At 35.2% G+C, this 16039-nt stretch overlaps 2 protein-coding genes, 1 long non-coding RNA gene and 1 other non-coding gene across 9 annotated transcripts; 1 reads left to right on the top strand and 3 right to left on the bottom strand.

The window, feature by feature from the left end:
- Positions 1-1254: 1254 nt before the first annotated feature.
- Positions 1255-2322, bottom strand: LOC121762649. Its single transcript, XR_006042262.1, has 3 exons — positions 2185-2322; positions 2009-2104; positions 1255-1484 (listed from the first exon to the last, which is right to left on the bottom strand). It is a non-coding gene; the product is annotated as an uncharacterized LOC121762649 (long non-coding RNA).
- Positions 2323-3265: 943 nt separating this feature from the next.
- On the bottom strand, positions 3266-5849 carry LOC121762639 (arsenate reductase 2.2-like). Its single transcript, XM_042158597.1, has 3 exons — positions 5538-5849; positions 5277-5415; positions 3266-3672 (listed from the first exon to the last, which is right to left on the bottom strand). The coding sequence occupies exons 1-3, from the start codon at positions 5825-5827 to the stop codon at positions 3499-3501; spliced, it is 603 nt and encodes a 200-aa protein (XP_042014531.1). The 5' UTR covers positions 5828-5849; the 3' UTR covers positions 3266-3498.
- TRNAY-GUA lies at positions 5759-5865 on the bottom strand. Its single transcript has 2 exons — positions 5829-5865; positions 5759-5794 (listed from the first exon to the last, which is right to left on the bottom strand). It is a non-coding gene; the product is annotated as a tRNA-Tyr (tRNA).
- Positions 5866-7556: 1691 nt separating this feature from the next.
- On the top strand, positions 7557-16010 carry LOC121762606 (FAD synthase-like). 6 transcript variants are annotated; one of them, XM_042158551.1, is made up of 22 exons: positions 7557-7638; positions 7758-7800; positions 8800-9218; positions 9323-9371; positions 9448-9571; positions 11307-11340; positions 11471-11596; positions 11913-11958; positions 12065-12225; positions 12340-12457; positions 12532-12614; positions 12836-12895; positions 13130-13378; positions 13751-13847; positions 14165-14215; positions 14366-14446; positions 14684-14755; positions 15031-15093; positions 15182-15334; positions 15428-15485; positions 15572-15624; positions 15731-16010. In XM_042158551.1, exons 7-22 carry the CDS (start codon positions 11496-11498, stop codon positions 15797-15799), a joined length of 1515 nt encoding a protein of 504 aa, XP_042014485.1. In that variant the 5' UTR covers positions 7557-7638; positions 7758-7800; positions 8800-9218; positions 9323-9371; positions 9448-9571; positions 11307-11340; positions 11471-11495; the 3' UTR covers positions 15800-16010. The 6 variants fall into 6 exon arrangements, with proteins under 6 accessions (XP_042014485.1, XP_042014484.1, XP_042014486.1 ...); XM_042158550.1 differs by lacking the exon at positions 7557-7638 and having other exon boundaries at positions 7668-7800; positions 8800-8959; positions 9128-9218; XM_042158552.1 differs by lacking the exons at positions 7557-7638; positions 9323-9371 and having other exon boundaries at positions 7668-7800; positions 8800-8959; positions 9128-9218; positions 9429-9571.
- Positions 16011-16039: the final 29 nt, after the last annotated feature.

Raw genomic sequence — 16039 nt, 5'->3', positions numbered from 1 at the left:
GTACACGTGTATTATCTTACACAACATGATTATAGCCGACGAAGGACCGAGGGCGGCTAGCTTTTACGACGAGGATGAAGTCGGAAGCTCAAGCGCGAGGTCTCCCCCACGCCGAGGTGTGCATACGACGGTGGGTGAGAGGATCGAAACAAGGCACATAATGCGCGATACCCGAACCCACGTTGAGCTACAAGAAGACCTAATCAAACACATTTGGGCGAAATTTGGCCACGAGTAGTGGTTTTTTTTATTTTAGAAGTTGGATTATGTATTTTTTATTGATTAGGAGTTTAATTATGTAATTTTTATTTTTTATGATTTTAATTATGTAATTTTTATTTTTTATGATTTTAATTATGTAATTTTTAATTTTTAATGTATTTTATAATATTATTCCGGGTATTTTTAATGTATTTTAAATTTGTGGAAATGTTTTTATTTAAATTGAATAATGGATTGGTGGGACCCTTGTGCTCGCCCTTGCGGAAGAGCACGGATGTTGGTTTTGTGCTCTTGCCTAAGAGCATGCAGAAAAAGTGGGTCTGGGCCCACATCCGTGCTCGTTGGCAAGATCACGGATGTGGATGCTCTTACACTTAGAGTATTTACCTAAATTCTACTCCCTTGTCCACCAAAAATAATCCACTTTCTCATTTTGGTATGTCAACAAAAAATAATCTCATTTCTATAAATGTTAAGTCTCTTTCATACTTTATCTACTTTTTCTTCTCTTTTAGTTTACCTAATTTTTCTTCACATCTTTCCTTACTTACTTTTACTCCACATATCTACTACTTTAACTATTTTTTCTCATTCTCTCTTACTTTACCAAATTTTTATTGAAACTCATGTCGTCCAAGAATGTGACTATTTTTTGTGGACAGAAGAAATATAAAATGGAAGTAAATCATGACCATATTTTTTGTTTCTATACCTTACTATAATATCATTCGCGGTCATTTAGTCCTAAAGATTATCATCTTTAATTTTTTCAATTATTGTTCTCTTGCTTTCTTCTTCTCCTCTTTCTAAAAAAATGCAAACTGAAGTTCATGGAGTCATTTTATGATAAACAGATCCTTCTTGGCCATCTGCACCGCCAGTGGCTCTCCCTTTTCTAACATGGAGGCGTAGTCGTCTGCTAAAGGAGCATTGGCGGTTAAGTAAAATCCGGGAAAGGCGTCATGGTGATGGTGGTAGATTCTCATGTATGTCTGCTGGTTAGAGCTCGTCATCTTCTTTTTTTTTCAGAAATTAGAACAAAAGATTAAGTACTACTACTATCATTTAGTATATTCATACAGATTAGGCAAAAAGAATTCATGATACATTGCTGTAGGACAATGGCGATAAACATTTAGATTTCAACATTTAAGAGCACTTTGCCACTCCAGACAGGATATAGACCATCTTTAATCTTGCTTTACATCATCAACCCCAACTGGTTTTGGAGCATCAGCAGCAAGGTCCTCCTTACCTGAAATCTTTTTACACAAGATGTCCTCCTACTTTATTGACCAATTCAATAAACATGAAATATAGATAGTACAATCTAAAGTGGTGATGCAGTTTGGCAATGGTACCAGTTAAACAATGTAACCTAAAGAGTAGACTTACCAAATCTTCTTAAACAATCAGAACTAAAAATTTCAGAGTTGTACTATTACTAAGCCTGTATAAAGAGTGACCTCAAGCAACTAAAATTCAGATTTTGACAGCAATAAACACACCCACCCCTGTTGTAAGATAGTATATGGAAGCAAGACAGTTTCAATTCAGCAGCATGATACAAACGAAACAACTCATTTGTACAAGAGGAGAAAGCAGAGGCTACATGAATACAAAGGGCTCCTCCTGTTATTATCATCTCTCTTACTAACATAACCCAATTTCCAAACTTCGCCTAAATTTAAGAGAAAGAAGCATTAAAATTTTACTCTCGAATAAATACGTCCCAACCCTAACAAAAGCCATGAGAAATCAATAATTGACAAAACAGTCTACTTACTGAAGGTTTAATAGGGCAAGCCGGAGGCGCTCTCACCGGCTTCCGATACTCCCATCCAAACAATCCGTAAACCTTCGCCTGTAACGCCAAGCAAACCTGCACAACAGGATTACTTACCATCATAAGATGGTGTGCTAAGATAATATCGGGAGCAACTGAGAAAAATCGAGGATTACCATGTCCGGATTGACTGTCGGAATGCGCGCTTATTTGCGAGTGAATTTGGACTAGTTTTTTTGGCGGAGCGGAACGGATTGCAGCGTTTTTCTTGTATACAACTCTCTTATGCTAAGTGCTAACCAATTATTGTTTTTTATTTTATATTTTGCCTATAAGGAATAAAATAAATCACTGTTTTCAACTCTTTTTTGTAATTTAAAAATTTTAATTAATGTAGTACCAAAAAACTTACTAGTACATTATTATTAGCTTATTAGTGTGGACATATTTTAGAGGAGTCATTGCGGGCAAGGATCCCATGCTGTGGCAAAATGCAAAGCAGAGTATGATGTGCTTATCTACGCCTTCATTAATTTTTGTACACTTAAATTATTTTCATTTATTTACATTATGTGTGGTATAGATGAGCACATCACCCCCCGCTGCACAGAGGATCCATGCCCGAGCCATTGCAAGTATATTTAAAATTAGTACTCCACTTCAATAACTTTTAAAACAAAAATAAGGGGTAGATCATTTATATTAAAGTGATTAAAACTTCATAATATAACTTTTAATCAGAATTTTCAAAATCATCCACTCTCCTATGCATCTACTTTTTCGAATAAATATGAACTCGCTAATAGTCGCTGCTATTGTGCAAAAAGCATAGAAGTGTGCGCTAATCACTATAGATCCGAGGATACGGTGGTCCTGGTGGAGAGCGGCGGGTGGCTGTGGCGCAGTGTGGAGAGAAGTGTGAAGTTAAATGAAGAACGAGAATGAGGGAACTAAGGAATTTTAGAGTAGTGAAGATAGAAGGTAGAAAGCTGTGGAGAAAAATAAACAATGAAGCGCTCGAATTGATTAGAAATGTGGTATTACAACAAGACTCAAACTGTTGGGGGTTCTTTTCTACAATAATCTGAAAATGAAAACCCTCAACTCTTCTCGGTAAGTCCAATCTTTCGATTCAAACAAGCTCACAAACCTTGAATCTTGGATGATCATCTGCTATCTTGAAAAAGTACAAAACTGAAAATTAGTGTTTTAACTGCTGCAATGATAGATAAATGATGTACAGGGTGCAGATTTTGATAAATCCAGCAATCTATCCCACAAGTTTATTATTCACGTTCCGTTCTTTGAAGTCTGGTCAATATACATAGTAACATGCAACAAGAAAATATACCATTAAACATAACGAATTAATTAAGTAGTGCACATAATTCCTCACAATATTACTTGTAAATTAATATCAATGCAATTGTCCCATCATCAGGGCTATAGCAAAAATTATTTTCTTGCAGCCACCTATCTTCACGGAAGCATTAGGGTTTTGACTCACCACCCTTGCAGGGAATGTTGTTGCAGCGGCAAACAGGCCTACCCGAAGATTCCCAACCATTAAATCCACGCTCGAGAACTACTATATCTTTCACTCCCAAATCTTTTGCATCAGCAACATACTCAGCAAACCTTCGAGCACATTTGGGTCCTCGAACCTGCAAAAATTTGGCACCCAGTACTCAAAGCTGGAGAAGATGCAATCTCAAGCTGTTATTGAAACAGATGCAGGAGCAAGGCATCAAGCAAACATGATTGTCTCAAGTTCTAATGTTTCAAAAAAGAAAAGCAGTGATTATAGTGTGTTGGTGGCAGAGGTTATCTCTAAATCATGGCTGATAAAGTATCACATAATGTGTGTATTAAGGAGTAAAAGCTACCAAGAAAAGGAATACAATAGCAGAATATGTGTTGTGGCAGTACAATACTACTTTGAGTTCTCTGTTCTCAATCATTTCATTTTTGTGACCCTAAGTTTTTCTGTTTGAAATTTAATAGTATATCTGAATTTTGTGGTTTCCCTTCTCATTTATACTCCAATGTTCGACAACAAAAAAATTCCTGCCACAACAGTTGTAAGCTTGTAACTCCTGTCAAGTGTGGGATTTCCAACTCTCTGCAATCGCTATACCATTATTACTCGAACCACATTAGCTACACTTAGAACTAATGACTAAAAACAACCAGCACCAGAACCACTACACAACCCACTATTAGATCCAAGTGTCACTATCAAGGTTTCCTCTTTCAGTTATTTAGCTGGGAGCCTGGGATAATAACAGTACCAAAAGAAGCCAAGCAATTTCAAAACTGCAGTTACTGAAACAAAACAACCTACATCGATTACTAAAGCAGAGGAAGGTAGATATATTACTAATAGAAATTAGAAGCTGTGCCATCTGATATGCTCTTTACTCTATAAGACTCAACATGCCTTATCATACCAAAAAATCACTCACAGGCTTATTCCAATAGAACCGAGGTTGTTCAGAAGGCATCAAAGATCAATTGAAGCAATTCAATACGAGTAATCTAGTCATTCCATGATTCTGGCTTGAGAGATAATATGTACTCCCTCTGTCCCATTAAATATGCAACATTTGGGAATCAACACGGGTTTTTATGTAGTGTTGTTTTATGAGTTAATGAAGAGAGAGTAAAGTAAGAGAGATGCAAATGTTTCCATTTTAGGAAACGTTTCATTTTTAATGGGACAAACTAAAAAAGAAAACATTTCATTTGTAATGGGCCAGAGGGAGTACAATAGAAGAAAAGAAAAAAGTAGCAGCAGGAGAAAAAATTGGCCAAGCCACCCCCAGAACAATAGAAAACGCATCATGGTGCATTAAAAATCACCCAAACATAAGGTTAGGAGCAAAACAATACGTTAACAGTTTTGGCCAGCTGAATTCAACTATACTCTTGAACTAAAGCACTCCCAAATTGAACCAACTATCACCATGAAAATTGTTAAAATGCTTTGCAAAATTCTCAATTCTCCAAAGTAAACTTAGGAACAGAATATGATTGTGAGGTCTCTAAGTTCTAATCTTCTACCCAGAACCGATATAGGGCAGAATCTCAGTAAAACAACATATAACCACGTAATCCAATAGTTATTTATGATTGAAGAAAACTTATGCCAATAACCCTAAATCTACTATGGCAAACCGCAGGAGAAAAAGATCAAGTATGATCGCCAAACATCGATAAAATGTTGACCTATAAATACAGAAAAAATTGGAAGAAATGAATAGCATACCTGGCTTAGAGCGCAGTGGAAAACGAGAGTATCCTTGCCTTTGGTAGCTTCAACGAGATTCGGTAATTTGTCCATAAACGTATCGCTCGCATAGTGTAAGGATCCCGCTATATGGCCGTCGTAGCTCCTCTCGTCATCCCTAATATTAGATTTTGAGAAAGAAACAAGTTTTGACTCCAATCAAATAGTCGTAATGAGTAATTGATTCAGCTAGTACATAAATATGATGATGAGTAAAACAGCGTTGAGTCGGAAGCTCACCTGACGTCGATGATGGCGATGTTAGGGCGGCGGATGAGAGGGAGAAGCTGAGAGCCGGTGATGTACGTGATGCTACGCGCCATCTCCTCCGCTGCTGCTTCTGATGCCGCAGTCTCGTCTTCCCCACTCATCGTTTTTTTATTTTTCTCTTTGGCCGCAAATTGGGCCTTTATAGCATGCGGAAAGGGAAAACAACAAATTAAAATAATAATCTCAAAAAGTCCGACCTGCCGGATTCGAACCAGCGACCTAAGGATTTCGGCAAACATACTACAGTCCTCCGCAAACATACTACAGTCCTCCGCTCTACCAACTGAGCTAAGGTCGGATGCGTTATCGTCTCAATTTTAATATCTATATTCATGCCAGTATAAGAAAATTAAAGGACGTATATCAGTGAAGGTATAAAATAAAGAGCATGTTTAATCAACACTTTCTTTTCCTTTTCAATGTAGCAATACATATTGGGGCAGTTCGGCTTGCAAGATTGTATCCCGAGATTAAATATGCAGTGTGTTTGGCTCATGAGATTTAATCTCACAACTCAATTCTAGATGCATAATCATTGGATAATTAGTCATAATTAACCCCTATGACTAAAATAATCTCATAACTTAATTCTAGATTATATCTTAATGTTATTTTATCTAGGAAATCTAACCCCATCATCACATTAACATTTTTCTCATATCCCTTAGATTTGTTAAATTTGAAATTATTCTAAATTTGTTTCAATTCTTATTTGTATATCAACTTCAATTTGAAGTCTTCAAATATTTCCATAAATTATTAAACTATTTATTTATTTTGATTTTACAAACAATCAAAATTGGGGGTGCGTTGTATTGCTAAGTTTTTAAGTTGCTAACTCTTCAACGCATTGTATTAAAAATGTCAACACGAAGACATTAAGATGTCAACACACAATAGCAACACAATATATTGAAGTGTCAACAAAATTATGTATTGACATTTTTAATATACTGCGTTGATGAATCAACAAAGTTAGCAACTTAAGAAAGTTAGCCATTGATCACATCCCATCAAAATTGTGATACTTATATAGCTTAATCAAAATTCTAATTTAATAAAGGGATATTGGTCCCTAAAACCATGAATTTGGCCAAATTTTGGTATTTCCCATGAACTTTAAAATTGGTCAAAAATTACAAACTTTACATTTTGTTTATTATTTCCCATGGCAGCCCAAATAAGATATCTTTGGCAAAAATCTTATTATACGCGAGCAACCGGGAAATGTTTATGATATTTTAGATTACTTTTTAAGTTCGTGATAAGTAGGATAAAATGTTACGTAGAAAATCACGTTGATTTAGTAGTGCTGAGTAGGATAAAAATTGCACGAAAGTTGGTTAGATTTGGTGATTGACAAGCCATGGGAAATAACAAACAAAATGTAAAGTTTGTGATTTATTAGACCAATTTTAAAGTTCGTGGGAAATACCAAAATTTGCTCAAAGTTCATGGTTTTAGAGACCAATATCCCTTTAATAAATGAATTTATTTAATTTAGTATAATACGATTTTGGTTGACGTCAGAAAATATCACGTATGTAAGTTATCAAATTATGTTAGCACCAAAATTTTAATTCATTGCAAAATTTGAATAAATCAATAATCTACCGTCATAATTTATACTCTCTCTGTCCCACAAGAATATGCACTCTTTTTTCTTTTTAGTCCTGTTCCATAAGAATATGCATTTTCCAATTTTGGAAACTCTTTTCTCGTGAGACTCATTCTCCACTAACAATACTTTAATTACTTTTTCTCTATGCCTCTCTCTAACTATATCAATTTTGCATTAAACCCGTGCCGAATCTAAAATGTATATTTTTTGACGGAGGGAGTAATTAGTATGCAAAATTAGAATCTTTACTCTATTTCCAATTTCATACTTATTTCATCCCAGGGCATTGGATTTTAATTGTCCAATCAAAAGAAATTACTTTAGAGATCAATTATGAGAAATATAAAAATGCTTTTATTCTTCTAATTGGGAAAACCATTGGCAATCCGATCACATTTTCAGTGGACCTCAATCTCGCAATCCAGCTCAAACTCTGATGGGTATTTCTAGGTCAATAATGAAGAACATATAGTACAATTTTTTGTTGTTGAAAGTTGAAACTATTCATATTCTTTCCGGATAAACATCTAAAAATAGTTTGCTAACGTTTTCAATGGCAACTCCTGCAGTTTGAACTTAAACCGAAATCCCATCTCTTTTTTTTTTTTGAAGGTTAGGCCTTTTTCTTTTCTTATTTCTCGAAACTCGCTGTTAATGATTGGGTGAAATGCTTGTTGTTTTGAACTTGGAAGAATCATCCATGTTATCTACAACTCTTAGCATCGAATCTTGTTGCCAACTTTAGCTTTGATTGCTGTTGGATTTTATGTGGAGTTGGTGGTTTTTTAAAAATTTCAAAGCTATGCTGTTGTGGGCTTCTGTAAGTGTTGTTTTTGAATTCAAATTTGGCTATTGAATTGAGTGCCATTGAGCATTGCAGATGTAGAAAATGAGTGCTGGAGAGTATAAATGACTATGGCCTATTGATTTTGGTTTGCAGATTTATGAAACAGTACACTGAGGATTCACATTGCTTCTGGGTGTAGAAACCGAGTAATAGGATGAAGGCTTTGTTATAGTTGAAACTTGAAAGTGGATAAACAATCAAGCATAAGTTTTGTTGGACAGTTGCTTACTCATTTTTCTACAATGACTCTGTTGTTTTGTGGAGATCAGGAACCCTTGTCATGCATTATAACTATAAATGATTATGTGGAGCTTGTTTTGTATATTAACATGTTTGGGTGCTGTAGCTGCTAAGAAGCTTTTTTGGATTCAAAGATATCAAGTTGATAGTCGTGCATCTTGATTTAAGGGTGTGAGGAAATTAAAAGTTATAGTAGCAATGCATTCGAACAGGATAGTAGTGATTGTAGCAACTAGCATCTTCACATTCCTAGAATAGTTCAAATCTCAAAACACTTTAACTTGCCCTTGTTTAAATTTGTTCTGATAATTTTTGATGGTAAGTAGCTCAACTGACTTTTAGTATCAGTTACTTTTCGGCATCAAAGAAATGAAATCCATTCGTTTTGGAAATGTTTACTTTCTCTCTTGTTTCCCATTTCTTTCTACCTCACTGGATCTGTGTTGCTTGTGCTTGACAGTGAAGTTTTTTTTCTGAGTGTAATGTGTTGAACCTTTTTCCTAATTACATCGGTGTTTTTTCAGCATCTGGAAAGCTAGTGGCCATTCTTCTTTCTGGAGATGGACTCCAATGCCATCAATTTTTGCCTATACACAGACCACTGCATGGGAGGTTCGGGTGTTGTGAATGTAGAAAAGAGGGCTGCTAATGAAGATAACTGCAACACTCTCTTTGTCAACTATGGTTATTCCCTTGCAACCCTCTATGTTTCTTGTAGTATAATTAGTGTTGTGTTCCTTAGAAGTACTCTCCATTTCATCTTGAATCTTTAAATGATGGATGATACTGATCTCGTCCTTTTTGTTTTTTTGAGCGGAGTATCTTAGAATCTATTTGGGTCTACTCCTGCAGCCGCAATAGCCTGGCATGAAATGAGAAGAGCTTGGAGAGGTGATCGATCTAGTGCTTCCCAAAGAAAGCCTAGGGAGCCAACGATACACTGGTATGTTCGCACTCATATCTCTTCTTTTATCCTAATCAACAAAATGGGAACGATCAAAACAATTTTTTTAAAAGTTCATATTTCTGTAATGTTTTGATAATTAGCTCGAGCACGTTCAAGGAGGTGCCTTTTGATGGACCAGTTCCTTTATCTGTAAGCTCTTCAACCAAAATTTTCACGAGTCTTTTGAGTTTGACGCGTTTTTGACAGCTGCATTCTACACGAGCAGAAGATGGTCGAATTGTTGGTTGAAGCATGGGAAGAAGACTAAATCGAGAAAAATGAATGTTGCGCGCGGATGATCATGGAACTGCTGAATCGCAGTTGTTGGTGTAAGAGTTTCAAAATTGGAGGTATTGCTTGTCTTGTGTTTTCAAGATTGCGTTTAAATTTGTGGAATGCTTCTTTCACTTTACTGGCTTCGTAGATGCTACTGTATTACTTGAATTATAAATTTATAGTACTGCTAATATACATGTGGTGAAATTTCCATGTACTAAAAATTTTTGTGTTCTATTTTTATATTTTAATTATCAATTTGAAATGGTGGTCAAAGACAACTGCAACTTGAATTTTTTTGTGTCTGCTTGAATTTCCTATGCAATTTCTTATTGAAATTTTATCTGTTGAATAATTGGATTCGTGGTGGATTTTCCTCAGAAACTTCGCAATTTTTGTTGGAATTATTACATTGACTTTTCAGAATTAATTATTTGACTTGGTCCTTAAATAATTATAAAGACATAGTATTATTTTTATCTATTCCCTAGGTGGTTCCCCATCTAAAATCCCACCTTTACGAAATGAGACACAAAGTTCGTTTGTATGATAAACTTTTAGATAATATGTGGTTTAAATATATACTCCACATACATTAATTAGGTGCGTATTCGAAAAGGACCAAACACCCCCAAAATTAGATTGATACTACATATATTTGTATTTGAAAATGACTTCTATAAGTCATAGTACAAAGCCAAGTGCATATATCTAACCAAAAGAAATTAAAAAAGCATAATATATCAAGATGTTTGATAATGACTACTAAATATCACAAATTCACCATCAAAAGAATTTGATACCACATTTTGCTAAAAAGTTATTTAACCAGACATATACTGTAATACCTAAAATTAATATACATTTTTAGTTCTCCACACCTCACAGTTTTCCTAATGAAAAATAAAGGAAAAAAAGACTCATTTACATCAAAATCTTTTTCATTTAGTTTACTATGTATCTAAAAAGATAAGCAGTAAAGTTAGGTATCAACAAAAGAGAAGACTGCAAAGCTTTATACTGTTACAAACCAATCATTTTAGAATATTCAGCTAAAGGTAAAATTTATCTAAAATCTAAACAAGATAGGATGAGAAACACGAACGTTGAAAAGAAAGCAATCCTTTTCATTCAATATTTGAATTCAATGTTATATGGAGTATTTTGATTTCCTTTGAATCAATTTCACATGTAATATTTATATATTGGAAAATTAATGGTGTAAATATAAAAATAAAAACAATGGGATGGGAGTTGCATTTGGGAGAAGGATATATTTAATAAAGTATTGATTCGTTTAAGAAAAATTCTTAAAAAAATTGATAATTTATTGTTCGGTTATCAATGGAGACAAATTTTTTAATTTTATTGCTGAGCAAACCGAAAATTAGTCCGAATAAGAATAAATAAATAAATAAATAAATAAATAAATAAATAAAATGCGACGCAGAATTATTTCTGAAAAGGATTCTTATAAATATGCGAACCTCCTTAAATCCTACTCTCCACGAGTCTTGAAACAAGGTAACGTTTCCTGCGTTTTTCCAGCTTAAATCTCCAAGTAAATATCTGAATTTGCGTATTTAATAGTATACCTTTATTTCCGTGTTGATTCATTCAGCAGTATATTATCGTTAGACGCTAATTGGTTGTGAAGATTTAGTTTTTTTTATAATGTAAATCGTTAAATTTGAATGTCTTGAATCTATGGAAAACCCAATTAAGTTTTTCATCTAAGTAATCGATTTGTGGTTCTTGACCATGAAATATTTCTCGAGTTTACTGAAAAATTGATAATTTGATTTTCAGAAAGAGGATTGATTGGAAGTGGGCATTTGTTGTGGTATGTTTCAGCTCTTGTATTTCTAGAAAACTACTCTTTTATGTCAGTTTCATGAATTCGAAGATGATTTTGTTTGATTTTCTTTTTTGTGTGAATTGTGAAAATTTTATGTCCTTTTGGAACCGTGCAGAAGGATTGTTTGATATAAAGTCAAAATGGAGATCGATAAGGCCATAAGAGAAAGTGATGATACAAGGTTGAAGACAAAGTACAACAATGCCGTCTACGTAATCCAAAGAGCTCTTGCTCTTTACTCGTACGTGCCTTTCTTTTGTGTTTGCCCTCAGCTTTGGGTTTTTTAATCTTAGTATAAATGATGATTTTAAATGCTTGATTGTGGTGAACTGGTTGAAATATGAGATCTAGGTATGCAATTTGTTGTTTTGAGGTAAAAATGATGTAGAAACTTGCGAGCTTTTATTGAGGCATGTTTCACTTGAAGGAAAGCAATATATATTGGCTTTTTATATGATTTTAGTCATTGATGCGAGTATATAGCAATGGTTGTTTAGAAATGTTATTAATGCCGCAGAGAAAAATTAGATTAAACACTAAAGTGATTGTATCAACAGTGTTGAAGAGGTCGCCTTCAGCTTCAATGGTGGAAAAGATTCAACTGTAAGTTCTTACATAGATGCACATGGTCGGTCTCCCATGCCAAACTCATCATGCCTTTCCCATTTTGAAGAATCTGATAATGGTATACACGATTCTGTTCCGACAGGTTTTGTTGCACCTTCTTAGGGCAGGCCATTATTTGCATGAGGTTGGAAAGAATCTGTCAGGCGACGGTACTGAAATAACATTTCCAATACGGACCATTTATTTCGAGAGTTCTTCAGTTTTCCCTGAAATCAACTCATTCACTTATGACACAGCATCTATGTATGTCAATATAACTTCCTCTACCCCCATACAACTTTTATACCCTTTTCTCTAATCTTTTAAATTTAAAGTTATTTATGATTGACTATTGATATGTTGTTTACAATTTGGCAGCTATAAATTGCAGATGGACATCATTCGCCTAGATTTCAAGTCTGGCTTGGAGGCCCTTTTAAAAGCACATCCTATTAGAGCTATTTTTCTCGGTGTTCGAATTGGTGATCCAACTGCTGTATGTTAACAACTTGCTCTTAGGTTTTTGAGCATAATAAGTTAGTACGGCTGAGAAAATGTCTTAATCTTCAGGTTGGGCAAGAGCAGTTCTCACCGAGTTCACCTGGATGGCCAGCTTTCATGAGAGTGAATCCCATCTTGGATTGGTCATACAGGTAAGTTCGGTAGATCAAAGTTGTGTGTGCATTTCTTTTCCAAATTCTCAAATACATCTCTTTCCTGAATAATTGCACTTCCACATTCTTGTGTTATGTTTTTTTTTTCATATTCATGGCATGTTATATCAAAATTGTATTCCTTATGTTATCACGTATATAAGATTGTTTATGTCTTTCTGCATTAATATGAGGTCTCACCTTTTAGTGTTTCATGGCAGAGATGTTTGGGCCTTTCTCTTGACTTGCAAAGTTCCATACTGCAGCCTTTATGATCAAGGGTAAATCTTTACTCCATGCTCCAAAATTTCTTCAGATAAAAATGTAAAAACTTATAGTAGCATTTACTTAATGCCATTTTGCTTATATTTATGCAGGGAACATTTTTATGTTTCCTGTTACCTGTACATACATTCAGGCAATAAATTTGTTGGGCCTCGTTCTTTCATTTCCTTTATGGATTTTATTTTCAGTTTGGTACTCAGCCATTCTACTATTGTAATTTGTTTCTGCAGTTACACTTCAATTGGTAGCATTCACGATACAGTTCCTAATGCACTATTGTGCCATAGCAAGACAAACAGCAATGAACATAATTACAAACCTGCGTATCTGCTTCCGGACGGAAGATTGGAAAGAGCAGGAAGAGTTAAAAAGGGCACATCTCAGCCATCAACTGCTACTAGCAATGGCTTTAAGCAGGATGACTCACATTTGAAAAGAAATTTTACGGCCTCGATCATTGCTGTGGGAGACGAAATTCTGTAAGTTTTTTGTTTGTGATTGTTCTATTGCAAAAATATATTGACCTTTTCTCCATGTTCCTTGATGCCCCTATTATGTGGTATTTATAAATGAGGTTGGCTGTCAAGCATTGCTGTGTTTGGAATTCTATCTCTCTCATTTCACTATTTCAGTGTCTCAGTTATCTTGTTTGGTCGTTTCTGATAGAGGTATCAGATTTTTGATAATTAGAAATGACCTATTTGCATCTTGTCATGACAAACTTTGCATCTAAAGGAAAAGGATAACCTATCCGGAAATAGTGGTCTGCATAAATGTAGCGTATATTTCTATTGCAGCTCCCACGAAGACTTCTTGCTAAGTGAGAATTTTGTGTTGGATCCATAGCTCAGGTTCGGCACTGTCGAGGATCGGATGATGCCCATACTGTGTAGAAAGCTCCACTCTGTAGGGTGGGCTGTTTCACATATTGCTGTTAGCCGAAATGATGTGAGTTTTTCAGGATGTACTGAATTTTCACACATATCCTTAATGCTGTTTCTCACTATTATTTTTGTATATTATTATAATGTACATTGTTAGCAAACTTAACATGGACCTGGCAGTCATAATTATATGTTCAGATGGCTACTCTATGCACCTCGACTCAGTATCCATACTTTTCTTTATATCGACTAAATTGGCAGCTTGGTTTGTGAATTTTTATGTAGTGCAGTTTTTAGTTTTTGCTTATATGATATGTCTGAATACTCCCTTTCGTTGACTTCCTGTTTTAAGTATTCTACTCATCAATATTATCTTTCCAGATTGACTCTGTAGCAGATGAAGTCGAGCGACTAGAGTCCACTTGTGATATGGTAAACCTTCTGCAGTATGAGTCAGCTTTTATAGTTTTTGTTGTGTGTGGGGAAGTATGAGAGACAGCTGTCACCAACTTTTGGTATGGGAGGATTATATGATGTAATTTCACCTCGATGTGGCATTGATACTCGAAACTGTTGATGTAGGTTTTCATATATGGAGGGGTCGGCCCACTGCCCTCAGATCTCACTGTAGCTGGTGTTGCTAAAGCTTTTGGCGTTCGAATGGTATATTATTATTATTCTAACTATAATTAATCTCTAGTTTTACGTGTGATTTGATAGTTGGGGCACTAAGTGTCGGCTGTTGCCGTGGTCGGCCTTATTAAATTAGGGTCTATCTTATGCTCTAGCTAGGAACAAAGAAATTTTGTGACTCTTTTGCTGGTGTTGCATATATATTGAGCTAGCTGTATATCCAGTGTTACTGTATTTACTTACACTGTTTTACTTTTTTCCCTGAAGGCCCCTGACGAAGAATTTGAAGAATATTTGAGGCATATACTAGGTGAAAGGTGCACAGGAGATAGGAATGAGGTAACATGTTGTATACTTTCTTTACTGCTTTGTTATAGTCTACTGAAGCTGCATCTTGAAACACGCGAGAAGTGATCAACAAAAATCTTATGCAATGAATTGGACGAAGGCCTAGTATTCTTTGGTTTGCAACTACGATTTTATGAGATTATCATATAGTATATGGAGTACATATAATCGTTTGTGAGAATCAAATTTGGTAAAAGTTGTGGCAGTTGGTGTTGAGAAAGGGGTAATTCTTTATGAAAAAACTTTTTCCTGATTTTCCCTTTCAGATGGCACAGTTGCCCGAAGGCATCACCGAGCTGCTGCATCATGAAAAACTGAGAGTTCCTTTGGTAAGTTTAAAATGTAATTTTTGGATTCACCATTTCTGTCTCATCTAATGCAGTATGGTTGTTAAACTTTTCCATTTACGCCTCGTAGATCAAGTGCCAAAATGTCATCATTCTTACTGCAACAAATGCTTCTGAGCTGGAAAATGAGTGGGATTGCTTGATCGATCTGATGCCGACCAACGGACTTCTAGTAATCTCCGAACCATTTATTTCAAAGAGACTGGCAACAACACTTTCCGATGTGAGTCTTGCCCATCCGCTGTGCATATATCCTCATTTACATAGTGTTTATAGTCTTTCTTAGAAATGTGAGCTTCAATAATCTATAATGCAGGTTGATGCAGCTCAGCCTCTGTCTGAAATGTGTTGTAAATTCCCTGATCTCTACATTGGTAAGAATTCTCTCATCACAAACTATATATTCATCGTTCTTTTTATGGTTCGTAGTTTCCTAATCCGATTTTCTTGGGGCGTGAAGGGGCGTATCGTGAATCAAGAGGAGGCTCTTTGATCATAACAGTAAAAGGCAAGGTATGTATATCAAACTCTTTATATCTCGACAATTCTTTGTGTGTGTTTTCCCAATTGAAGTGGGGATGGAGATGGGCAAGTGAAATTGATGGACTTTGGTTTTCAGGATAAATCAAGAATTTCAACAGCTGCCGATGCATTATGCAACAAGTTTGGTTGTAAGGAAATTGAGTGACTACCAAAAGTGATTACACTTTGCTCCCCTGGAATTTATCGAAATCCCACATTTCACATTTGCTGGATGTACTATGTTGAGCTTGGCAACTAAGGATTTGCTTTTCATATCTAATACTTGGACTACTGTATACAGTTGCTGTTTCAACACCCATACTTATTGTAATTTAATCAAGTTTCTTACGTCTCTAATCAAAGCCCAATTCCATGTACGCTGGTATTCTGTATATTTTGAAATTAG

Source organism: Salvia splendens, chromosome 13 (assembly GCF_004379255.2).
Source record: "Salvia splendens isolate huo1 chromosome 13, SspV2, whole genome shotgun sequence".
NCBI lineage: Eukaryota > Viridiplantae > Streptophyta > Magnoliopsida > Lamiales > Lamiaceae > Salvia > Salvia splendens.
The sequence above is the reverse complement of the archived record's forward strand: the minus strand, read 5'-3'. Positions and strand labels throughout refer to the sequence as shown.